Source organism: Lontra canadensis, unplaced genomic scaffold (genome assembly GCF_010015895.1).
Source record: "Lontra canadensis isolate GAN:19392208 unplaced genomic scaffold, GSC_riverotter_1.0 scaffold19, whole genome shotgun sequence".
In the NCBI taxonomy this organism is placed as follows: Eukaryota; Metazoa; Chordata; class Mammalia; order Carnivora; family Mustelidae; genus Lontra; species Lontra canadensis.
The window spans coordinates 11,917,749-11,943,008 of record NW_022631013.1 but is presented as its reverse complement, the minus strand read 5'-3'; the positions used below and the strand labels follow the sequence as shown (position 1 = coordinate 11,943,008).

The 25,260-nt window shown below is 52.6% G+C and overlaps 1 protein-coding gene across 2 annotated transcripts; it reads right to left on the bottom strand.

Moving 5' to 3' along the window:
• Positions 1–4,038: 4,038 nt before the first annotated feature.
• GLIPR2 (GLI pathogenesis related 2) lies at positions 4,039–24,485 on the bottom strand. 2 transcript variants are annotated; one of them, XM_032860576.1, is made up of 5 exons: positions 24,387–24,485; positions 14,945–15,053; positions 14,481–14,584; positions 12,640–12,717; positions 4,039–4,818 (listed from the first exon to the last, which is right to left on the bottom strand). In XM_032860576.1, exons 1-5 carry the CDS (start codon positions 24,397–24,399, stop codon positions 4,658–4,660), a joined length of 465 nt encoding a protein of 154 aa, XP_032716467.1. In that variant the 5' UTR covers positions 24,400–24,485; the 3' UTR covers positions 4,039–4,657. The 2 variants fall into 2 exon arrangements, with proteins under 2 accessions (XP_032716467.1, XP_032716468.1); XM_032860577.1 differs by lacking the exon at positions 24,387–24,485 and adding an exon at positions 15,943–16,088.
• Positions 24,486–25,260: the final 775 nt, after the last annotated feature.

Below are 25,260 nucleotides of genomic sequence, written 5' to 3'. Positions count from 1 at the left end.
TGGAATGTTTGAGCCAGTCTGGGTGGGGGTGGTATAGGAAGGGAAAAGGGGAAGGTGGAGGAAGAAAAGCGATTTTTGGATTTAGAAGGATCCTTCCATGTACAGGAGGGAAACAGGCCCAGAGAAGAGAAGGAACTTGCCCAAGATCACACAGCAGGTTGGAATGAGACCCCTGGAAGCCAAGTCTTCTGTCACAGTACTCATCTTTCCAGGAAGCTCCTAACTACTTAGCTTTCCCCAGTCTCTGATTCTTAGGCCTCAAGGTACTCAAGGTACCTTTCTCTGCCAAGGCTCTTGGCCATCAGAGAAGAATTTCAGGCTCTGTCCTTTGCCTTCTAACCTTTGTAGCCATGGACACCACTTTTTTTTTTTTTTTTTTAATGACACCATTCTTTAAAATGGAGGGAGAGGTAGAGGCCACTGACTGGAGCATGGATAGAAGAGTCAGCCACACACTGGGGAATGGGAGGGCCTCTGAAGCCCTGATGATTTCAGTTCTACAGCAAACTGGGACCTTCTCTCCACATTTCCAAGTCTGTAGTCATGCAACTTTGGGGGCTGTGGCCGGTCAGCTCTCTCCATCAAGCATCGACTTGGACAAGTGGCTCAGACTCTGTAAACTTCAGTTTCCTCATCTGTGAGACAGGAATAACAGCACCCGCTTGGAAGGTTATTAAGAATTTAAATGAGAAAATGATTAGAGCGTGTTAAGTACAATGTTTGGCTTGTAGAAAACGTTCAATAAATTTAGCTGCCCTTACTTTATTGATATTATATTAGTTCACCCAGCGCCGGTATCCTTGGGTGCTCCCTTTGTACGTAAATACCTGTCATCCTCTGGCCGGTGTTTGGTGGTGGCGGGGAATCGAATCCCTTCGGAACCCCGCGCCCTCTTTGGGCGGGCTGCGCCAGCCCGGTCCCGCCACGCGGTGGAGCTGGAGGGACATCTCCGGCCGCCGAGGCCCGGGTGACCGCGCTCCCTGAGCTCGCCCGCAGCCCCCGCTCCCTGCGGGGACAGCAGCGCCCCCCTCCCAACCACCCCAGCCCCCTCGCCGCGCGGTTCCCTCGCGCCCGGCGCCCGGTGGCGACTGCAGTGCCCAAGGTAGGGCCTCCCACGTCCAGCACAAAGCCGCCTGTGCCCGCTTTACAGGTGGGGTGCGGAACGCGGGAGAGGAGCTGTCTCTGACTCGCGGCGTCCCCCCTGGGCGCCCCGCTGGGTGGGGTGGCGGCAGACTCCGTCGCCCGCTGGCGGGCGTGGGGTTCCCGGAGTGCCCGCCGCGCGTCTCTGTGTTGCCCGTGCCACGGAAGGGCTAAAGTTCAGCGGAGCCCCCGCGGAGGGTGGATGGCTTCTGCGGACAGTGGAGGAGCCCAAGGGCCCCACCCCGGACCAGCCTTGGGGGGATCCCTGCAAGGGGCTCAACTCGAAGGCCTTTGCGGCGACGGCCAGATGGTCCCGAGGGGACCTAGGCCCCAAGCCCCACTCCCAACCCTTAGGTCGTCCTTAGCGCCCCTACAAGGAAGACCGGAGCCTGGAGCTTGGGGCATGGGAGCCTGCCAGCTCTTTCCCTCCCTGGCTTAGTCAGGTTATCAGTCATCCTCTCTGTATCTCATTCTTCCATTTCAGACCTGACTTTTTCCTTGGGGATTTGGCAACTTGAAAACGATTTAAAAGTACTTACGTTTTAGTGCTGAATCCGTTCACCTTGATTCCTGAATGGTATAGAGGCACTCAGTCTCTTGACAGATCTCTGCGCAAGGCTAAGAACTTCTGTCTTCCCCGTAAAAAGGCTTAGATTTCAGCCTCTCCATCAGACAAGCTGTGTGGTTTGGGTGGGTTTTCTCTGCTTTCTCCACATGAGACTAACTGAGCTCCAAAGGCTTAGCCAGCCCTGATCTCTCGAGAAGTGGCAGCAGTTTCCGCGCAGGTGAGACCTGTTGGTGTTGATTGCAGACACCTTTTTCATTCCCATTGGCATCCCGGCCTGCCCTGGTGAGAGGCTGGCCAGCCTCAGCTTCCGGGGCATTCCAACCAAGAGTAGAGCCTGGGTAGGGTCAGATCTGTTGTTGTACCTGCCCCTTTGCCCCCACATCCTGGGGCATTTTGGTGGAGGAATGACTGTGCCCCTTTGCATTTGTTTCAAGCACCAGAAACACAAGGGCAGGAAGGTCTCTCCAGTTGAGAAAGTTGGGTATGGGGGTGCCATGGACCTGAGAAGATCCAGTAGACTTAACTCCCTGTGCCAGACTTTGAACAGCTGGACAGACTGCAGCCCAGAGAGGGGAAGGGCACACAACTCTGAGAGCACAGGGCAGGAGCTTGGAGCCAGGGTTCCTGTCTCCTTCCTCTGTTCTCTGGCCACAAAGGAGAGCTGGCAGTCTGGTTTGTCCTCTGCCCTTCATGAACTGTAGCAGTTGCTTTCTTTAAGAAATCCATTGAGGAAGTAAAATTAATGCACACCTGCTCAGCCAGCTTTGTTGCCTGGCTTTTCTTCAGCCTAGAAACCTCTTCTGGTCAGCTTTTATCTTCCTCCAGCCAAGTGAGTCAACAGATGTCAGCACTTGGCTGCATGCCAGGGTCCATGACCTGGCTATGTATATGTACTGGGTGCATGGTCTCCTTGGGAGTTACCAGAAAGTTCACTGACTGGTTGGTCATTCAGTCCCTGTTGCCCAGGTGTGGCCTCAGCCCAGTCTTTATTCCACTCCCCGCCCTCCACTCCCTGCCCAGCTCAGCATTTTTGGCTTAAGAAGACTCCCTAAGGGAGGTGACCCTAATATTCTAACCTTCTGGGGAACATCACTTGACATATCATTTTGCTGGGAAGCCCTGAAAATGAGGGGTATGTTTTAATGATACACAGACTGGCCTCAGCTAGAAAGCTCAGGAACTCCCTCATTTGTACCTCTAACGCTGGCTTTCTCACTTCCGTTTATTTTCAACTGGCCACTTGGCTTGCATATAGTTTTGGCTGGCCATGGCCCTAATTCAAACTCATGGCATCCTCATTTTAGTTCCGCTGGCAAATTCTTTCTTATTTCTTAGTTCCAATGCCGGGCCCATGGCCAGCCCAGGGATTGGCTGCCCTTGGATCACATGTCCACTTTGGTCCAATCAGCCGTTTGAGAGTAGGTCCCCCAGATGAAAGCATAGAGGCCAGCGGGGTGCAAGTTCCTGGGAGAATTTGGAGGGACTGGGAAGCCTGAGTTACCTAGGGCAGTAACTAAGAGTTATGATGACCTTAGTCACCAATTAAGAATCAGGCATGAATGACATGGAAGATATTACACAAAAGAGATTTGATTGTCTTAGTCAATATCCCTGGGTGAAAGGAAGGGCACAGCTCGAGGCTGCGTTCACAGTGCAGCCATACCTTCAGGAAGCGAGTTCCTTGACTGGCCTGCTCCGACTGGGTCTCTAAGGCAGCAGCCTGATGACTCTCCGCTTGGAGAGGTCCTGCTTCTGCGACGCCCAGCGTGGCATCTGGGTCGGGTCCTCCCACACAGACCACGTGAAATCGTTATGCAGGGGAACTTTGTATGGTGTGAGGCCAAACACAGAACCAAACTGGCAACTCTAAGCTCCCTTCCCCGCCTCACTCCATGGGATGTCTCCCTGGAACATTTGGGCCTGTCCCGCATTCCTGGAGGGAGCAGCGGCACAGCTGCCCCTGCAGCTGCCAGAAACAGGCGGTGGCTCCCGCCCCGTGAGCCCGGGGAGGGCAGAGGCCGGAGGGCTTCCTCTGGGGGCCCTGGTGAGCTCACACTCACCCCCACACTCACTGACTTCATCCTTCGATCGCTTGGCTGGGAGCCCAGGCAGTGTGAGGGGCTTTCTCTCCCAGAACAGGCCCTGGGCCATGGCGCTGAGGTGGGGGAGGGGCGGCTTTCCGGCCTGACCCGAGGCCCCAGGAACCCAGAGGCACATATGGAGCTCTGAGATGCCCGAGGATTTTAAGAGAAAAGGTGGGAGGGGGACAAGGGTGGTGGTGAGTAGTGGTACTTTGCTATTTAAAGGGAGAAAATGCAAGGAAGTGAAACTTTTCTCTCCATTTGTTCTTTGGCATTCCCATCAGAGAATTCCAGGAGGCATGCAGATGACATCATGTCTTAAAACTGAGAAATCTCGATCATTCTGTGAAAGGCAGTTCCTGCCTGTCCCATGTTTCCAGTGGAAGTTGCTTTATATTTATGTGTTTAAAGAGGTTTTATGTTACATTTAGATGAGGGTTTAATAATCTTAAATATCTACCAGAAGTAGATTACAATGCATGAAGATCACATAAAATGAACTTCACCTTGAAGCATCACAAACATTTGGAATTAGAAAAAGACCAGGGATGGATATTATAAGAAATGTACAAAAGAAGTTTGCTTAGGAAAAAAAAAAGTTTTAAAATTGATTTTTCGTTTTCCCCTTAAGTCCAAATAATTGTGGTCTAAGTAACCATCAGGGTAAAGGCTTTCAATAGGCTCATTCCTTTTGATAAGAATAAGTTCGTACAGAACTGTATATCCAAGTGTGTGTGCAAGAGACACTCAAAAGCATCCCCCACACAAGCACATACACCCACAGGGACAGACATGCAGCTGAGTTTTTGTTGTTCTAGGCACTTCGTATCCATGTTAAGTCGGCCACGTTCCCATTCCATTTAATGAATTACTTCCTTGGAGGCAGGACATTTTCTTCAAAGAAGCCCTGGTTGACGACATTCCCTGCAGGGAAGTATCGGGCCACCACGAAGGAAGACCCATCGCTTGCGGATGCCTTCCCCACTCCCATCTTCTTCGTATTCTTCCACACCATCGCTGTGAAGTGTCCTGGAGGGGCAGAGGCAGGGGGAGAGGGAAACAGGTTAGTGGGCAGAATCTGGAGAAGGACGTTTTCAGGGGTTCTCGAACCCCTGCACCATCTCATCAGGCTTGGGAAGCTTGAGCTTCACACACACCAATCAGAGGCAGGAGAACATTCCCCTGCCTGACTTTCTGAGGCACTGAGTCCTCTCAATCAGCCACACAGACCCTCCTCACCTCACTGTTTCCAGATGCCCACAGGTGTCCCGGAGATCACAACAAAGCCAAGTGAGCCCAACAGTTAGGATGCCACGCCACTGGCACCTGCCTCCACCCCTCCGCGCCCCCCAGACTCTATTCTTCAAGGTCATGCATGATCTCCATGTTTCTCCCTGAAGATCACTTTTTGTCCCTCTCTTACTTGACATCTCAAGAACATTTAATAGTCGACTCCTCCCCTTTTTGAAGTACCCTCTCTTTTGGTTTCCATGATGCTGCCCTCTTTGGGCATTCCCATCTTCCTCTTCTGCCTCTTCTGACTCTTCCATTTCACTGATAAATGCTGGAGGGGCCCGCCCGCCCTTCCCAAGGCTCAGTCCTGGGCTTGCTTTTCTTTACCTGCTGCACTCTTTAGGCAATTCCATCATTCTCTGGCTCCCAAATTTATTTCCCTAGACCAGATCTCTCCTCTGTGTTCCAGATACAACTACTTATTTGACATTTCCACTTGGATGGCTCACAGGCATCTCGAATGTCACCTGTCCAAACCTCACTACTGATTTTGGTTACCCCCAGAGTCATTGCTCTTCCTACCTTCCTTTTCCATTTATGTTCCCTCCATGCACACAACCCTAGGGACTGATCCGTATTCCTCCCTCTCCCTCATTACCCCCTCTACAACCCATCATTCAATCCTGGAGACTCTAACTCCAAAACAGATCTTAAGTCTATCCACTCCCCAAACTTGGGTTCCAACCACAAACTTTCTCATGTGGACCACTGTTAATAGCCTTTGACTGGTTCCCCAGCACCCACCTTTGCCTCCTCCAATTCACTTTCTCTAAAGGAGCCAGAGTAATCACTTTTAGACATAAGTCATATCTGTTTACTTCCCCACTTAAAAATCCCTCAACTTCTTCTAGTTGCACCTAGAATGAAAGGGGATGCTTTGGCCCAAGGGCCTCCTTTCCATTTCTTGAACATATCAGGTTAGTCCCCACCATGGAACCCCTGCACACATTGGCCACTGTGTGGAACGCTCTCCTGATGACCAACATCTTATCTCTTAGGCCTCAGCCCGAATGTCACTTGTGCAGAGAAGCCTTTCACAATCACTTATTTCCTCAACACCTCCCTCCCAAGATCATCCTATCATACCCTGTTCTTCCCCCTCATAGCATTCTTCCATTTGCAATGCTACGTGTGTTTGATTTCTTGTTCATTTGCTTGGCTCTATCGCTAGGGCTCTCAGACTCACAGGGGCAAGAATGAAACTGTTTTATTCAGCAAAGTATACTCGGTACCCTGGCCCAGCCTGGCACATGAAAAGTGTAAAATAAAGCTTTGTTGCATGAATACGTGGGATGAATGAAAAGGTAGATGGAAAAACCATCTTGGACTTGGCTTCTACCCTCACTGCAAGTGCAGGCCTTCTGCATTTTGCACTCTTTGACATCTTCACAAGTTGGAGCCTCCTTAATTCCCTCTGCTCTAAGCCAAGCAGCCTGGTTCCTTCTCAAGCTACTGCCTGACCTTCTAGACACTTCTGTGGTTTGTTAAGCTTCTCAGCCTCAGTGTCCTGCTGTTGAGGCTGCCTGCCCCTCACTCACTGCTTCCTTCCAACTTTTCATATAGCTCAGCTTCCCACTCCCCTTCCACTTGGGGAGTAAAAGAGTTGCTGTAATGTACTCTTTGCTCAGTGACCATAAATTCTTCTGTCTCCAAGGAATAGAGAGAGGGTGCTTACCCTTTGCACCTTCACTGTTAAGGACTCAGAGATCCTTTGACAGGTCAATATTGACTTCCATAGCACAGAATGACATTCATTTGCTCAAACAACACTGAAGAGATTATGTTTCCTCCTTGAGGGTAGGGACCATACTTGTCTTATTTTATTTTATTTTTTTAAGATTTTATTTATTTATAGGAGAGAAAGCGAGAGCAAGAGAGACAGCACAGAGAGAAAAGCAGACACCCCGCTGCGCAGACAGCCTGACTGCGGGGCTCGATATCAGGACCAGGAGATCAGGAACGGAGCTGAAGGCAGGCACTTAACCGACTGAGCCCCCCAGGCACCCCCATGCCTGACTTACTGGTCACAATATCCCCGGTGTTTAGCACTGAGCTTGGCACAAAGGAGATGCTCTCCCAATATCTGATATAAATGAAAGAGACAGAGGGAAGGAGGAAAATTGAATCAGAATGGCAAAGTATCCCACAGGATAAGAAAGAAAGAGGTAACCATTTTACACCTCTTTGGGTGGATTTTTTTTTTTTTTTAAAGAAGAAAATAACAGGGGCGCCTGGGTGGCTCAGTCGGTTGAGCATCTGCCTTCAGCTTGGGTCATGATCTTGGGGTCCTGGGATCGAGTCCTGCATCGGGCTCCCTGCTCAGGGAGAGAGCCCTCTGCCTGCTGCTTCCCGTTTGTATTCTCTCACTCTTTCACTCTTTCTCTCTCCCTGGCAAATAAATAAATAAAATCTTTTAAAAAAGAAAAATCTTTTAAAAAAGAAAAAGAAGAAGAAAATAACAAGTGTCGGTGAGGATGTGCAGCACTTGGAACCCTTGTGCGCTGCTGGGGGGGATGTGAAATGGTGCAGCCACTGTGGCAGACAGTACAGGGATTCCTTAAAAAATGAAATATAGAATTACCATCTGAACCAGTAATTCCACTTCCAGGAATAAACCCCAAGGAACTGAAAGCAGGGACTCAGATACTGGTACACTCGTGTTTATAGCAGCACCACTCACAGTAGCCAAAAGGGGAAAAAAACCCAAATGTCCACCAATGGATGAATGGATAAACAAAATGTTATATACACACATACAATAAAATATTATTCAGCCTTAAAAAGGAATGAAATTCTGATATATTCTACCTTGAGGATGAACCTTGAGGACTTTATGCTAAGTGAAATAAACCAGACACTGAAAGACAAATATTATATGACTCCACTTATATGATACCGAGAATCACCAAACTCACAGTGACAGAAAGTAGAAGAGTGGTCACCAGAGCTTACGGGTGGGGAGGGAGAGAGGGAGGAATGGGAGTTATTATTTAATGGGTTCAATTTGAGATGACTGAAAAGTTCTGGAGATGGATAGGGCAATGGTTGTACAACAAAGTGAATGTATTTAATCTCACTGAACTGTGCTCTTAAAATGATTAATTTTTGAAGATTTTATTTATGTATTCATGAGAGACAGAGAGAGAGGCAGAGGGAGAAGCAGGCTCCCTGTGAGATTTGCCCCTAAAAATGGTTATTTTTTTTTTAAGATTTTTAATTATTTGACAGAAAGAGAGAGAGATTACAGGTAGGCAGAGAGGCAGACTGAGAGAGAGGGAGAAGCAGGCTCCCTGCTGAGCAGAGAGGCCGATGCGGGGCTCAATCCCAGAACCCTGAGATCATGACCTGGGCCAAAGGCAGAGGCTTTACCCACTGAGCCATCCAGACACCCCAAAATGGTTATTTTTATGGTAAATATGTTTTACCAGAAGATAAAGAAGAAAGAGAGAAAGAAAGAGAGAAAAAGAAAGAAAGGGGGAACCTGGGTGGCTCAGACAGTTAAGTGTCTGCTTTCAGCTTGGGTCATGATCCCAGGATCCTGGGATGGAGCCCCACACCCCATCCGGCTCTCTGCTCAGCAGGGAGTCTGCTTCTCCCTCTGCCGCTCCCCCTGCATGTGCTCTCTCTCTCACTCACTCACTCTCACTCACGAATAAAAAAAATCTTAAAAAAAAAAGACTGTGTGTATTTTGTCCTACAGATGAACTCCATTTTTATGATTTCTTAAATGTAGGTAATACTTTACTTAATTGTCTATGTCCATAGAAGATCTGAGGTTACCAAATTGTTTACAAGAATAACAAACCATAAATAGTAATCAGCAGAGTTTCTGTGATAAAATCAAAGCAAGAACTCAAGGAAAACAAACCCCAGGCACAACTACGCATCTTTTTTTTTTTTTTTCCTAAGATTTTATTTATTTATTTGACAGAGAGATAGAGAGCGCAAGTAAGCAGAGCAGCAGGCAGAGGGAAAGAGAGAAGCAGGCTCTCTGCTAAGCAGGGAGCCTGATGCGGGGCTCGATTCCAGGACGTTGGAATCATGACCTGAGCCGAAGGCAGCCGCTTAACCAACTGAGCTACCCAGGCGTCCCGACGCATCTTTTTCACTTATCCTTAAACTTGTATTAACCAGTGCTCGCTAAACTCTGATTTTCACCTCAAAATCAAAGAGAAACGCTTCTTGGGCGCCTGGGTGGCTCAGTGGGTTAAAGCCTCTGCCTTCAGCTCAGGTCATGATCTCAGGGTCCTGGGATCGAGGCCCGCATCGGGCTCTCTGCTCAGCAGGGAGCCTGCTTCCCCCCTCTCTCTCTGCCTGCCTCTCTGCCTGCTTGTGATCTCTCTGTCAAATAAATAAATAAAAATCTTTAAAAAAAAAAAAAAAAAAAAGAGAAACGCTTCTTGCCTCTTCCCCCTGGGTCCTCCTACTTTCTGAGTCACAGCTCCAGGCCATCCAGCAGCTTGGTGAGGTGTCACCGTTCCCACAGGCTGCCTTTTCATTAAGGCTCAAGCTCTTCGACACGTGTGAACCTTTTCTCTCAAAAGAACTGGACTCTGGCTACTGACCACCTGCTTCCTCTGTTGCCCGGGCGAGGAAGAACTGCCATTTATCCACGGGTTGCCAAGAAAATGATCACAGACACAAGCAGCATGTGGGCCCGTGGAGGCCTTTTCCAAACAGATGAGACTAAGTGATTTTCCCTCTGGCCAGGGAGGTTTCTGTCCAGAGATAATTAAGTGTGGGTATTTAGAGACGAGTTAAAGGACACAACTTCCTTAGCAACCATCAGACACACAGTGGTTTCTAACTAAATCACTAACTGACACAAAACCAGACACAAAACCTTTTCTTTTTTTTTTTTCTAAAGGGATCACATCCTCTTTCCTGCAACCGACCCAAAAGCCCTAGAATATACATTTGAAAGACACATTAAATAAGTCACAGTATGTTTCCGCAAGAGAATAATGATAATTGGCAACAGTAAGAAAGAACAACAAAGCTCTTTTTGTATTAACATGGAACAATCTCTTACAATCTGCTGGGTGAAGAAAGCAAATGCAAAACAGATCATAGACCAGGGTAGAAAAAAGGGGAAAAGAGAATATATTTACTTAATGCTGGTATAAGATCGGACCAACTCTAGGATAATAAACAAGAAATGGAAGGGAAAGTGCTAGAGACTAGGAATGGAAGGACGACTTTTTACTTTATACAGTTTGCAGATTTCATGTCATGTAGACGTATTATTTATTCAGAATAAATAAACCAATCTACGTATTAAAATATAATGTAATAAAGGGGGCGTCTGGGTGGCTCAGTTGGTTAAGTGACTGCCTTCGGCTCAGGTCATGATCCTGGAGACCCAGGATCGAGTCCTACATGGGCTAGGGAGTCTGCCTCTCCCTCTGATCCTCCCCCATCTCATGCTCTCTCTCTCTCTCTCTCATTCTCTCTCTCTCAAATAAATAAATAATCTTAAAAAAAAAAAAAGGTAACAAAGGAGTTGCAAGAAACAGTTTTTCTCCACTCAACTTGTAGCACAGGACTGTGCCCCTCATCACTAGATGCGCTGACTCAGGGTGGGTGGGGATAGATTACAGGGTATTTCAAAGTCTCTTTCCCTATAACATGGACTCAGGTCAGGGAATGAGGCATGGGGAATGGGCCTGAGGATCTTTAAGGATCTTGCAAACTCTCATTCTACCACCACCCAAAGCTGTGCTCCTGTCTTAGGATCAGGCTCTGTCTGTCCCCAGGCATTGCCCACTGGCACCTGGGACAGCCTAGGAGCTAGTTGTTCTGCAGTTTTCCTCTTTAGGGGTGGGAGATGTGGGGCAACAGGTTGGACAGGTGGTCAGTGATCATGGCAAGCCCCATTCCCAGCTCTGACACTTTCGAGACTCCCACCTTGGAGCAGGAGCCATGGAAAAAACATCGGATTGAGGATAGGAGATCTATAATAAGTCTCTTCCTCTTTCTGGGCCTCAGTTTCCTCCTCTGCAAAATGGATAGAATAAAGCCCCACCTACAACTGGTGCTGTGAGGCTCACGTGGCCAGGAATGCGGAGTCACTTTGTAATTGTCAAGTGGCAGGCACACAGGAGCAACGCTAGTAACTTGCTCTGACACATGTCCAGTTGCTCAGGAGCCTTGCTCCTGGGAAAAGCAAATCCAGAGGGTGCGAAATACAATGTCTTCTGGACATTGAACTTTATGAAAAGATAGGTTCTGGGTCTTCAAAGGACTTTGATCACTGGGAGAAGGTTGTTCCTGTTCCCTCCCTCACTTCTCAAATTTAACTGCCACAGAACCATCACTGAGAGCAGCTTCCTCACCCCTGGCTGGACAGCTGAGAGGAGAAATGCCTCAGTAGATCTGCACCTCTGCCCCACAGTCCTGCCCACACTGTTGCAAGAACCTCTGCCCCAAAGGGGTGAGCAACAAACCACAGGAAACAGTGACTGGCTCTGAGAGCATGTCATTTCCTGCTGCGGAAGAATCTTCCAGAGGGTGAGAGGCCACAGGAGCTCCACCCATGGGTGGGATGGGGTAGGGTAGGGTAGGGATGGGCAGGTAATCCCCTTTTCAGTTTCCCTGGCTCCTTCTGGTCAGAGAAACTCTCAGTCCCGTCCAACCCCTCCTGGGCCGCAAGTAGATCTGAGTCAGTTCTGAGGAAAGACAGGTGCCAGGTGAGGGGAGTCAGCTGAGGGGCAGGTGGGGGTCCAGAACACAGAGCGGCTGCCTAGGGCTTCAGTCAGCTAAATGTTTCCTGCTCACCCTGGAGGCCTCACAAGAAAGCGGGATGGTCCCACGGCCGCTATGGCCTGTGGCACTGCCCTGCATCTACACACCGGCTCTCAGAATGTCCCCTAGAGGCTACCGCCTTGCCCCTCGCCCTCTGGGACAGGGAAGGACAGAGAGGCAACCCAAGTTCACACGACTAGTGCTGGAGCTGAGAGCAGATCTAGGCTGTCTGCGCTCCAAGCTCATCTGAATGCAAACTGGAGAGAACAGGTGAAGGGATGAGAGTTGGGGGGCAGGGGAGACGCCTGGGAGGCTGGAGGTGTGGGGAGCACCTTGGAAGGATGCAGGGTATGAGGGGGAGGGAGTTAAGACTAGAAGGAGAGAGTGAACCGTGTGGCCCTTTTCCTGATGAGAGGGCTTTAGAAAGAATATTCTGGATGCTGGAGCAGGCTGGATTGGAGGGGACCAAAACTGGCAGGAGGATGACCGGTTATACCACCACTTCTGGGAGGAGGCACTTGGGAATTTTAAAAATCGACAGCCTCCTTACGGCACACTCTAGTCATGTGGAGAACTTGGAGCTGGTGGGACAGGAATTCCTGGATTGGGTGTACTCAGAGCGGGGTGCGTGAGTGTTGGAGGAAGTGAAGGGGACACTACTGCCTTTTGGGTGAAGTCGAACCAGAGAAATACAGAAGAGGTAAAAGAGGAGAGACACGATCGATTTTCAGAGGGTTAGTGCCTTTCCAAAGTCAGATGCCCAAACTGCAACCCTGCCCAGGCCCAGGCCACAGGGGTGACCCCCTCACTCACCAGTCCCAGAGGTGAAGCCAGGCTGCTGGAAGTTGTAGTTCTTGATTTCACTGTACCATCGATCAGCCACCTCCTTTCCTGTATGGAAAAGACACTGTTTCAAACTCGGCAGCAAAATTAACCCACTCGCTACTCCTTCCACCTTCTCCCACTAACCCCAAACCACATACCCCAGAGACGTCTGATAAAGCACCAGTGAGCTGAAACAGGGACTCCTGCCCATCCCCCTCTGCAGAGAGGGCCTTGCTTAGGAAGACCCTTGGCCTGGCTTTGGGGGATCGGCCCTACCACTAACTTACTGTGTAATCCCGTGCAATGCCTTCCCCTCTCTGGGCCTCTGTACAAGGGTTGTATGCAACGTACTCCAAGGGCTTCTAATGATTCTCTGAGTTTTCGGGACACTCTGCCCTCACCCCAACCTAAGTGTGTCTCCTGAAATAACCACAGGAGGAAAGGCACTTGGGCTGGTGGGTCAGGGTCTCCACTCCAGGCAGGAGAACACCCACAGCATTTCCCTGGGAGCTGTTGATGTCCAGGCCACTGTGGGAGCCTCCATTCCACAGCAGTAAGTCTTACCCTTAACTTTCACATGTACATGGATCACCTGGGGCACTTGTTAACATTCGGATTCTGACTGCCTAGGTCAAAGCTGCAGCCTCTGAGTTTGCATTTATAACAAGCTCCCAGATGCCACTGCTTCCCCAAGGACCACACTTTGAGCAGCCAGGCCTCCACACGCGGGTCTCACCCGGGGAGCTCTGAAACCAGGCTGATGCCTGGGGCCTGCCACAGACTGTGTCAGTGTCTCTAGAGGAGAGAGAGACCCAGGCATGGGTCTTTTCTAAAAGTGCTGCAAAAGATCCCAATGTGTCCCCAGGGTGGGGCTAAAGACCGTCTGTGGAGAGGGATGGGGAAACTGGGGCCACAGAGGGTAGCGACTTGCTCAGGGCTCCATAGGGGACCAACGCAAGGCTGGGACCAATCACCTCCATTGCCTGCCGGTTCCTGACCCTTCAGGGAGCCTTCTCCCCATTAGGGCCCATGGCCCCGGCCTGGAAAGGAGGCTGCAGGCTCCAGCGTGGGCGCACCTCTTCCCCTCTCCAGGCCTGCAGTTCAGGGAAGGGAAACTGAGAGGAGGACAGCAGGCCTCCCCAGGGGAACTCCCAGGAATGTTAGGCCCAGGAAGGAGGGAGCAGCCATCCTCCCACTGGGGTCTGGAGAAGACTTCAGAGGGCAAAGTGTCTCTCTCCGGCTTTTTTCCTAAAAAGCCACGACAGCCCCGTCAGAGCCGGGAAGCTCAAGAATGTTTGGTCAGTGTGGCGGGATCACCATTCCAGGCTGTGACCTCAGATGGAGGGATTGTCTTTCTCATTTTTTTTTCCTAACATGGAAGAGCTCAATTGCATTTTTCTGATGATAAAAATGAATACACCAACATTTTAAAAATGAAAGCAAAATGGGAAGAAAGCAAAACTGCAGCTGGGGATACTTGGGAGCCTACAGGGTCAGGCTGAAACTGCACAGAAAGGGTAGAGAAAAGACTTTCGCCCCCGCCCCCACGCCCCAGCTGGGAGCTCTTCTGAGAGGGAGGGCCGGGCAGTCTGACTCATCTCTGTGTCCCTGGCACCCGGCACAGGCCCAGCCCCTTGGCCATCTGAGACTTCGGAGAGCTGCAAGCAGCCCCAGGGAGTGCACACAGAGAGCTCTGGGGCCCCTTTCCCTCTCTGGGCCTGTGGCTCCAAGGCTACATGGAGGGGGGTGCTGGGGCCTGAACACTGGATGTCCTGGGCCCAGCTCAGCCAGAGGGGAGGAGGGGGAGGGCAGCCGAGAAAGCGACCTACCTGTCTGATCGTAGGAGGCCCATGCCAGGTTCTCTCCACACTGGCCACGACTGGACTCCGGGCTGTGCTTGAGGATCCTCGTGCTGGCCAGGGCCTCCGAATACCTGCCAGAGTCCACGGGCCCCTCAGAGCGGGCCGCCTCAGGGAAGCCCCGGGATGTGAGCCCTAAGCTGCTGCGGCCCAGCCTCCTTTCCCGCCCCAGGCTGGCCGTGGAGATTGGGAGCATCACGCCAGCTGCTCTTCTGAGCCCCACAACAGCCCCATTTTACAGAGGAGCAAACTGAGGCTCAGAGGAAAAGGACTTGCCGAGGTCAGTGGTGCAAGGGTTATTTATTCAAGCCTGGCTGTACCTGCCCCTCAAACCCGCGTCCTCCGGGCTGCCCCCTGCCTCCCCCCCCCCCCCTACCCCCCCCCGTGATAGCGCCCTGAAGGGCCCACGTCACCCCCGAGCTCTGGGGACTCACTGCTGAGCCTCCTGGTTAAGCTTCTTGCAGAGCTTCAGTGGGGGGACGCCGTGCTGCCGCCGGTACTCGTTGTGGGCCTTCAGGACCTCATTATTAAACTGCTTGGAAGCTGCAATGATTTCAAATGGAGAAGGTCTCAGTGCAGAGAAGGGACCCACCAAAAAAGTGCGATGGCAGCTTCAGAATGCCGCCCAGCCCGAGGCCCAGGCCGCAGGGCGAGACTGTGCTCCCCTTCGGCACCCCGGCCAGCCGGGCGATAGGGACACCGTGCTCCACACCCCTGAGCCGGCCTCCCCATCTCTGCACAGTGGCACCTCCTGGGTCAGGTAGGGCCTGTGGACCGCACGTGAGAGAACTGGGGCTTTATCCAGGGCAGCGGGAAGGGGCTGAATGGGCACAAGGGGCTGAGAGGAGGACACCTGTGTTTCTGGGAGACCGCGCTGGCCGCTGAGTGGAGGCTGGGCCGCAGGTGCACAGAAGGCGGGGGCGCTGCGGGGCGGGATAGGGAGCAATGGAACCGCTGGGACAAAATGTATGGAGACTGAAGAGCTCAGACCGGACCTAGGGGGTATGGTGGGGGCTGGGAAGGGCTGGAGGTGGCAGCCCAGGGAGAACAGGCCTGGCTGTGGCGAGGGTACCCGTACTGTGCTGTGGAAACCAAAAAGACTGGAACAGATAAAGAAGGGCCTAGGGAGGACAGCACTGGGGAAGTGGATTGAGGGGACAGGGTGGAAAAGAATGTGGTGGGGGGGTGGGAGATCAGCTGGGCCCAGGGATGCAACTGGGTCATGACCTCAGAAAGGACAAGCTCAAGGAGGCTGCAGTTAGAGAGAGAATAAGTGGGTGGAGGCAAGGTCAACAGCGGACAGAAGTCACCCCAGTTTGGTTCTGGAATGGAACCCCCTCCATCCCCCACCCTCCATCTGTCTCCCCACCACTCCTCCGTCCATCTCGTGGTTCATCATCTGTCCAGCCACAGCCAGCCACCCATCACCCACCCATCGGTTCATCTGGTCTCTGAGTGCCTCCTCCACACCGGCCTCCTGGATTGTACGAGAGCTCCAGAGACACATCCACATTGTCCAGCCCTCAGGGAGCTCACACACAGAGGGAGGCAGCCTTGTAAACAGGCACCGGTAGAGTGATAGCCAAGGTGCAGGTGAGGAAGCCAAGAGGAACTTGGAGAAAAGTAACCTACCATGGGCTTGGGGATCAGGAAGGTGGCCCCTGATTGGAGGCCCCAAAGTGGCTCAGACAGAAGCTAGTGAGGCTGGTTGGAAGGCACTGAGCACCAGCAGTGGGAATCTGGGAGCCAGTCGTGTGGGTTATGAGTAAGAGCCACAGGGTCGTTACACAGAGTTTGTCTCTCCTGGCAGGGGCCTGTCCCTGAGGCTTGGCCGTGGGAGGTAAGGGTGCATGTGGAGGGTGAAGAAGAGCTACTCCTCCCCCCGCCCAAGGTCATTTGCCAGCCTCCTCTCCTCTCCTCTGATCTTCTCACCCCAGAGACCGAGATGACCCAACAGGGAGTCTTCTTCCCCTGCCTCAGCCAGATTCCCCAGGTCTCCCGGGGCTTTGAATCAAATCCCACTGGGTCTCTGAGGCGATGCGGGAGAAGGAAGACCCAGGCCGGGGCCTGCCCTCAGGAAGCTCTGGGCTACATGTGGGCCAGGACAGGCAAGGTGACTGTGGGTCACGCCCACGGTGGGTGGCAGTTGAGCAGGCCCAAGGGGGTTCTAATCACCTGATGAGTTAGGCCTGTGGGGCCCAGCGGGGCAGTTCAGTGAGGTCTGGTCACAGCAATGTGGGCAGGGGCAGGTGGGCTGAACGGCAGGATTTGGGAGGTTGTAGCTGACAGGCAGACATGGGGGACACCACGAAGGAAGGGGTGATGGTAGCTGCTTGCTACCATCGTGCCACCGAGACAGAGGAGGAGCTGTGACCTGAACTCTTCAGGTCTTTGTGGTCAAGAGAGGGGAAAAACCCTGGTTGGTATGAAAGGTAAAGATGTCAGGTTTATGGGAGGGAGGAGGACAAGGGAAGGTACTGTTTACTGGGTGGAGTTTCAGATTTTCGGGATGGAAAAGTTCTGGAGATCTGTTGTACAACAACATTACGTACATGTGAATGTAGGTAATGCTACTGAACCGTAGGCTCTGAAATGGTGAGGACGGTGAATTTTGTGTTCCGTGTTTTCTACCACAGCAATAAAAACAAAAATTGGGGTTCAGTATGTTAATGTGGTATTTGTGATAATGGAGTCACAGAGGTTCTTAGAGAATATGTCAGATGGAAGCCATAGCGACTGGTGGGAGCCAGAGGGGTTCTAGTTGAAGAGATGCAAAGGAGTTGGTAGGGCGGCCTGGAGGCCAGAGTGCCACCAGCCCCTGGGCAAGGCATTGCCAGTCCTGCAGGAGCCGGTGTTCAGCTGGATTTCCTCACCCAGCCTGGCCCTGGCTTTGTCTGAGAGGCAGCAACTATCGAAAGTATGTCCACAAGTGGTGGCCAGATGGAGAAGGGGTTGGAAACAAGGGTCTTATAAGGAAGGTGGCAAGAACTGGGTCTGTTCATCCTGGAGACCAGCCTTTGGAAGACACAGTGGAGACCTCTGGGGCTCCAGAGGGCAATATCAGGACCAACGGGTAAAAAGGCAGGATGACAGATTTTAGCTCAGCCCAAGAAAGATCTTTCAATCAAAGCTTTCCACAAAAACTGAAAGAGTGACCTTACAAGGTAATGAGCTCTCCAGCATTGGGGGAGTACAAACAAGTGACTCGTCTCAAAACGGTTCAGGCACTGGAGGCCAACTGGATGACCCTCAAGTCCCTCCAATCCTGAGATCCCATAAGGTCCCATCAGGGTGGGGTGAGAGGAGACAAGTAATGGCTGACTTCACACTTGCAGCGAGTTCGGAGCTTCTCTAAGGAGATGCAGTGATCACAAGGGTATGTGTCTGTGCAGGGGCAGGTGTGGGTGCCCATGGTCAAGGGGCAGAGGGTCCCCATCTGAGGGACGGGCTTGGTGAGGCCCACACTAATGTCCCTGCCAGCTCCCATGTCCCCCGCAGGCCACAGTGGGACACCACAGGATGTGCATGGGACTGAGTAGTGTGGGCTATGGGGACCACTGATGTACCAGGGAACCCTCCCCGGAGGAGGCAGTAAGGAGGCAAAGTGGACACAGAAAGAGCCAGGCAGGATGAGGGAGCTGGTGGACCCAGGGCTATGGGGAGGAGGGGGAAATATGGGGAGTGGGTGGGTTAGCTGAGGTGAAGCCAGGTTAAAGCCAGCTCTGAGTGCCGGGCTCAGGTCGCACTGGACCCAGCAATGCTGTAGGTCCTGCAGTCTTTTTGGCAGAGAGGGACACACAAAGCTGCTAAAAACTAGGTCACCCTACTCCCAGAATGTGAGAAGTAAAAAGAAACAAAAGTGAAAGTTCCTGAGCCCAATCTAAGCTTGGTGCCCAGAAGCCAACGCTGATCACTGTCGCCAGCAAGGCCAGTGTCCTGGGTCAGGTTTTCTAGAAAGGGGTCAGGAAGACTTTTTGGTAGGGGAGCCTTCTCTCCCTATCCCCAACCATACTTCAGAGGCCAGTCCCTGCCCAGGAGACTCCTTAGAGCAGGGCCTTAGCCTCCGGAGGCAAGATATCACTTGTGAACACACCCAGCGAAAGGCACACCTTATTCTGTACAAAACCCCTAGAACATAGATAAATGTAAATATTAAAAAGTCAAAGAAAACCCACCCATCCCCACATTAGACAGGGAGAGCCCTTACAGCCACCCCCCACCCCAAGCGGGGAGGGTAGGAATAATGTCCTTATGTTGTAGGAGGGTAAAACCAAGGCTCAGAGAACTCCTACAGGCTCAGGGTGCTAGGCCAGAATGGAAGAGGTCCTTTCTTTTGCTGACCAACCATTTCCAGGTGCCAGGCCTGTGCATGATTTTATTTGCTTATTGCCACCTTTTGTGGGAGCCCCCACTACTGTACCTTTTATTTGATAAGGAAACTGAGGCTCCAGAAGGGAAGTTACCTACCCAAGTTCCCACAAATGGTCCAGGGGTAGTAGACCCACGAAGAGGGAAACACTGTCCTTAACTCTATACCACCCCTGAGGCCCAGGAGACAGAGGAAACACACTGAAGAGACAGTGGGGTCACCAGATCCGGGAGGAGGATCAGGACCAGTAGGGTTGGGCCTGCCAATCTCTGAGGAGGGGCAGGAAGAGCAGAAAAGAACTTCCTCAGAAGCCTCCTCTATGCCAAGCCCTTTATGGACAGACCTGTCTGAGGGGCCCCAGATGAAAAGGAGGAGCTTCCAGGGATGGGTGTAGGGCTTAAGGTCAGAGCCGCTGGAAGGTGCAAGGAGCTGCTTGGGCAAGGTTCGCCGTGGCTGAGGGACTACGGAGTCAGGGCTGGGATGTCTCGACCAGGGGAGGGAGTGCTGTGCTGGGGTGGGGGCTCTTGGAGGTCCTTGGGGCCCAGGCTTCTAACTGCCAGATAAAAACTCAGGCTGTGCCCCTCCTCCTTGGGGCTATTGGCTGGGACAGACTCCTCCCTCACCATTGGTCCTCTTCTGAGGCCTTCCTGGGCCCAGTCTGACTCATTTCCCTGCCCTCTCCAAAATCCTCCGCAAAGAGGTCCATCAGGGGTCAGGGCAGAAATTGTGGACAGGCCCCTTCGGTCCCCTTGGCAAGAGGTTGGAAAGCAACCTGGTTCCACCTTTGGGGCAAAGCTGGCTTTGCTAGTTTATCAGGAAGAAAAATTATAAGTTGATTAAAAAAAAAAAAAGTGAGTTCTAGATGGGTCGCAGGTAGTTCCTGCTCTTTCTGCCTGGATTCCAGGAAATTCAAGACCAGCTCTGCCTTTTACTAGCTGTGTGACCTTGGACAAGTTGCTTAATCACTCTGTGTCTCATTTCTCCCATATATAAAATGGGCAGAACAGTTTCTACCTCACACAGTTGTGGTGAGAATTAAATGAATTAATATGAAAATGCTTCAGAACAGTTCTGGAACACAGTGAACAGTTCCTAAATGTCAACTAGCATCATTATTGGGCAGAGACACTTCATCCCTTGGCCTTGGGAGATACTGCCCTGTCAAAACCTAGATTTTAGGGGCTCCTGGGTGCCTCAGGTCCTGATCCCAGGGTCCCCTGATGGAGCTCCATGTTGGGAATCCCTGCTCAGCAGGAGCCTGCTTCTCCCTTCCCTCTGCCCCACCCCCAGGCTTGTGCACGAGCTCTCTCTCTCTCCCTCCCTCAAATAAATAAAATCTTAAAACAAAACAAAACCTAGATTTTAAACGAGCAGGGCTGCTGGTATTTAAATTGGTCTCAGACATTTGGGTGAATGAGTCCATGAACAAAAGAATGGAGCCTCCACACACGAGCTCCGAGAAGGCACTAGGATGGGAGCCTTCTCTTTACGTGGAGGAAACTGTGGTTTTCAGTTGCACATGTGAATTGCCCAAGGTCACAAAATGAGTCTACATTACAGCCCGATCTAAGTTGTCCCTCCTTTCCCCTTCTTCCCTCCCTCAAATCACGCACACTACCACTTCACAGATGTCTTCCTCTACCTAAGGGCAAAAACGATGGACAATGAAGAGTTGCCCAAGTGCCACCTGGGAACACAGATGTCCTGGAGCACTGGCCCCAGGCTGCCCCTTTGCAGGCAGACATTCGTCCCTGAAGGACTGAAGGAGCCAGGGAGCGCTCCCTCTGGCCTGCAGAGTGGCTGTGTGTTCCTGCGGCCCCTCAGGCCTGCCACACAGACTGGCGAGTCCCTGGGCCTCTGCTCAGGCTGGTTCCCCATCTGTGTGAAGGAAGGATGACATCTGTGGTTTTCAAAGTATCTTCAAAGCAGGAAACCCTTTCTTTGAACCACTCCCCCTTTTTTTCAATAAAATCAACATGAAAATGGAACTGCTGGAATGACCCGGCCCACACAGCCCTCCCTAGCAGAGGTGTGACAGCCCCCACTCAGTAGGAAATTCCCAGGCTAGCCGGTCCCTAAAAGGCCTTCTGCTCTGCTGTCCTCTGGTGCTGCGTGCTGTGGGCGGAGGGGCACTAAGATTCTCAGAGGTAACTGCAGGCTGTGTAGAGGTCTCTACGGGGCTGCAATCCAGGGTGAAAAGCAGGTGGGGAGCAGGTGGCAAGTGGTCCATGTGGTAGAGGGGAAAGCACACAGCTGGGAAGGCAGAAACCCGGTTCAGATCCTGGTTGGTCCATTTATGGGTCAAGGTGTGAACTTGGGCAAGGTACTCAACCTCTATAAACCTACAAAATTGGTAATACCTGCCCTGTAGGCTGTTAACAAATGTTAGTAACGTGTATAAAATACCCAGCTCCGGGCACCTGGGTGGCTTAGTCTTAAGCATCTGCCTTTGGCTTAGGTCATGATCCGGGGCTCCTGGGATCGAGCCCCGCATCAGGCTCCCTGGTCTGTGGGAAGCCTGCTTCTCCCATTCCCACTCCATCCCCTTCTTTTCCTTCTCTGGCTGTCTCTCTCTCTCTGTCAAATAAATAAATAAAATCTTAAAAAAAAAAAAAAGTAAAATAAAATACCTAGCTCCAAGTCTGGTATGCACTAGGAGCTTAATAATTGGTAAATTAGGGACCAAAGGCTTCTACAGAGCCGGAAGCCACTGCCTTTCTTCTCTGCCCCCATCACACTTGCTGCAAACTGAAGCCCAACAGGGAGACCAGGCTAGGAGCAGGTCCTGGGAATCTCGAAGCACTAGCCCGAGTGTCTTCTGGAATTCAAGCTGTGTCAGTTGTATGATACTTTTCCAGCAATGCCCACAACCCCAGACAGCTCTAACGTACGTCTGAGGTTACAAATTAAAAAGAGATTGGCCCCTATGCAGTAATGAGGAAATTGAGGCCCAGCAGAGGCAGGGGCTGGCTCTTTCCCTGGTCTTTCTGGAACCACATAAAGCCCCTGTGTAGATAAATATCTGTGAGTGCTAGGGGCCCTGCAGGCAAGGACCTCAGGCTGGTGGCCTGGAACCACAAGGCTGGGCCCGTGTTGAAGGGCTGTGGGGCCTTGGTGACCTAGAAAAGTCCCTTTCTCTTGGGGACCCTTAGGAGAGCCAGATACTGTCCTGGGGGCTCATAGTCTCTGGGAGAGCCAAATAAAATGCATGTGGCTATGAGGGAGATAGGCCTGGACTGGCATTCTGGAAGGTCCCGGGGTATGTATGGTGTGGGTGGGGATGGGGTGACGTCTGCCTGAACCAGCTCTTCCTGGCCTCTGTCATTGCCTTCTACCTCTGAGAGCCACCTAACTGTGCATCTCTGGTCCTCCAAGTGTCACCAACAGCCTGCACCCAGACGCACACTGCTGGCCCTTCCCTCATGTTCACAATAAGCCAGTCACCAAGTCTGCTTCTGGCTATCATCATCTCGTCCTCTGCAGTCCTTACATGCCTCTCCTGAGCAGCCACAGAAGTCTCCCTGTCTTAGCCACCCTCCACCCTGGCACAACTCAGGCTTTCAGATCAATGCCTTTCAGTGGCACCTGAGGTCCCATGGGTAAAGTCCAAATCCCCAAGATCCCCCAGGAGGTTCGATGGTCCCCTCTGCGGAGATCTCTCTCTCCCCTGATCTCCTGCCACTCTTCATCTGCACCCGCCTGTGGCTTGAATCACTTCCCACCTCTTTCCGGAGCATATCCATGATCCAAATGAATTCTGCTGAGGACAGAGGCCATGCCTTGACAGCAGTGGGTCTGCAGCTTGGCACACAGCTAATAGGTGGTGGAACAGAGGGAAAGAGAAAAGGAAGGAAGAGGGGAGGGAGGGACGGAGGGAAGGAAAGAGGAAGGGAGGGATGGATGGATGAACAGATAGGAAAATGGGCATATAGCTGAATATTAGAAGTTCTGGAAAACTGTTTTTTAGGGAAGAAGGCAGAAACAACTGATACAAATGTGGCTTTAGAGAATTTGTGGATTTTCTCCGAGGGTACAGAAAAAAAGTTGATTTCTCAAAATGCCTTTTCACATCTGCCATCCTCTTGCCCTATCGCCGCCTATCACACTGTTCTTGAACTACAAGACAACTCATGCCACCTTTCCATACTGGAGAGCATATGGGCCACCCTCTGAGGCACAGAAAAGTAAAAAGCCTTGTTCAAGATCACATAGCAAGTGATCAGCAGAACCAGGGCTGAAAGCCAGACCTGTCACAGCAGGTCAGGATGAAGGCCAGGGAAAGCCACTTACCCCCAACACCAGCACCTCATGAGTCTGGATCTTGAGAAGAGATTCAAGGAGGGACCCGGCCTCACCCACCTGAGGTTCACAGCCCCAACTTCCATGAAGCAGGACTTCTGAACCCTGTTGAACAGCTGTTCACTGAGAACCTCCTGTGAGGCAGAAACTATGCTGGGCTAGACTCGGCCCCCGGGACCCCAGCAGTGAGGAGTCTGTGGGAAACAGGTCCATAGCTGAGGCAGTGACCCAAGCTGACTGCTGGGAGGGCTGCAACAAGAAAGATACAGAGTGGGACTGTCCCAGGCCTGAGTTGAGCCTAGAAGTATGGGGAGGATTTGCAACCTCAGCGAAGTGGGAAAGACAGAAAGCTGGTGGTGAGCGCTGGGAGAGGTAACCCAGGGGAAGGGACCAGCGGGCCAGTCTCCTAATAGCAGTGTGCAGAGGGGGAGGTAAGGGTACCGATAAACTCCCACAGGGCCCCAGGGCCAGCGAAGAGTGGTACTCTTTCTCCCAAAGACAATGGGATAGAAGCTGTTAGAAAGTGACAAGACAGATCTGCATTTTAGAAAGTTCACCCGGACAGCCACAGAGGTGAGGATGGGCAGCGACAGGTCAGACATAAAGAGGAAGTGCGAGTCTGTACCCGGGTGGAGCCAGACTGAGCCTGGCACATAGCTTGGCACAGAAGGGGCGCTCGGGGAAGGAGGGACGACGACAGAAGGAAAGGATGCTCAGAGCTGTCCGTAAGAGAGCTGGCTGGGGCGAGCTGTGTTGCAACAAGAGATGCTGTCAGAGTTCGAAGGCTTTTTCCAAGTCTAACTCTGCTCCAGAAACAAAGCAAAAGCCACGCCTTGGCTGGACGCCGAGAGCTAATCCCATCAGCGCCTGGAAACCCTCCCTGACGCAATCTCTGGCTCGCAGACAGGGGGACCCTCCCTCGGTCTCTCCTTCCCTCGCTCTCTCCTGGTGGCCCGACGGCCACCCCGGCTTCCTGGCTGCCCCGGAAACTGCCGGCGCGGAGCCTCCCGGCGCTTGGTCCCGCACGCCTCCCCATCCCGCACCCCGAATCCCGCAGCGCAGCCGGCGTTCTGACCCTGCGTGGCAGCGGCCGCTCCGCTCCCGGGGGCACCTGCCCGCCGCCGGGCAGTTGAAGGCGGGGGGAGGGCGGCCCCGGCGCCCAGACTCGCGAGCCCTCCCCGCACCCGCCCGGCCAGCCTCGGGCTCACCTGACTTGCCCATGGTCCGCTCGGCGCGCTCCCGGGCTCCTGCCGCCGCTGCGCTGCGCTGAGCTCTCTTGCCGGCCCCGCGCAGCTGGACAGCAGAGGAGGAGGCCCGGCGGTCGCAGCCCCTCCCCCGGAGCGGCCCGGCCCCCGCCTTATAAGGCAGTAGTAGCCGCAGGCGGAGGCGCCGGGGGGCATCCCGCCGGCTTTCCGGAGGAGGCGCTACGCCTCCTGCGCTCTGCGCGCCTCCCAGTCCGGCTCGGGAGAACTCGCCTCGCGAGGGCACTGCCTCGACTGTCCAGAGCTCTCCAGGTGTGGACTGGGAGTCGGGAACCTCCCGGATCTCAGCCCCGAACGGCCCCTCTCTGGACGCGGAATGGGGGTGCATAGGGAAGCCGCAGGCGCTGCGAGGACCATAGTGCTTACTGTCGCGGCACGAGGGAGACAGTTCCAGCCCGCATCACCAGGGGCCAGGGCTCTCCCCACTTCTCCCTGACCCTCCCAAACACCTGTCTCCGAGTGCCCCACCTTCTGCTCCCCAGTGACACAGGGCTCCAAGGGCATCTCTGTCTTCTTCACTTGCCATACCCTCTGGTGCGAATCAGGGTTGGAGTCCGGCACTCACCCCACTAACCTCCCAACCCTGCGTGGGCCCTCCCAGGGAGGGTACGGCAGCCCTGCTCTGACCCGTGGGCCTGTCCCTCACTGGGTATCAAACCAAGCCAAATCCCCCACCCTTGAAGTCTGGCTCCAGACCTGTCTCTTCAACTCCCTAACTTCATCCCATGCTCCAGACTAGACTTCTCCATATTCCCCAAACATGCTGGGAAACTTCTTCCCTCCTCACCTTTGCTGGGGCTGTTTCCGCAGTCTGGGTGCT

Coding starts and splice junctions, on each gene's coding strand:
- GLIPR2 (XM_032860576.1), bottom strand. Junction 14,585..14,944: donor CTTAACCAGGAGGCTCAGCA/GTGAGTCCCCAG, acceptor GGACTCTGGCAG/GTATTCGGAGGCCCTGGCCA. Junction 12,718..14,480: donor GGCCTCCTACGATCAGACAG/GTAGGTCGCTTT, acceptor TTTTCCATACAG/GAAAGGAGGTGGCTGATCGA.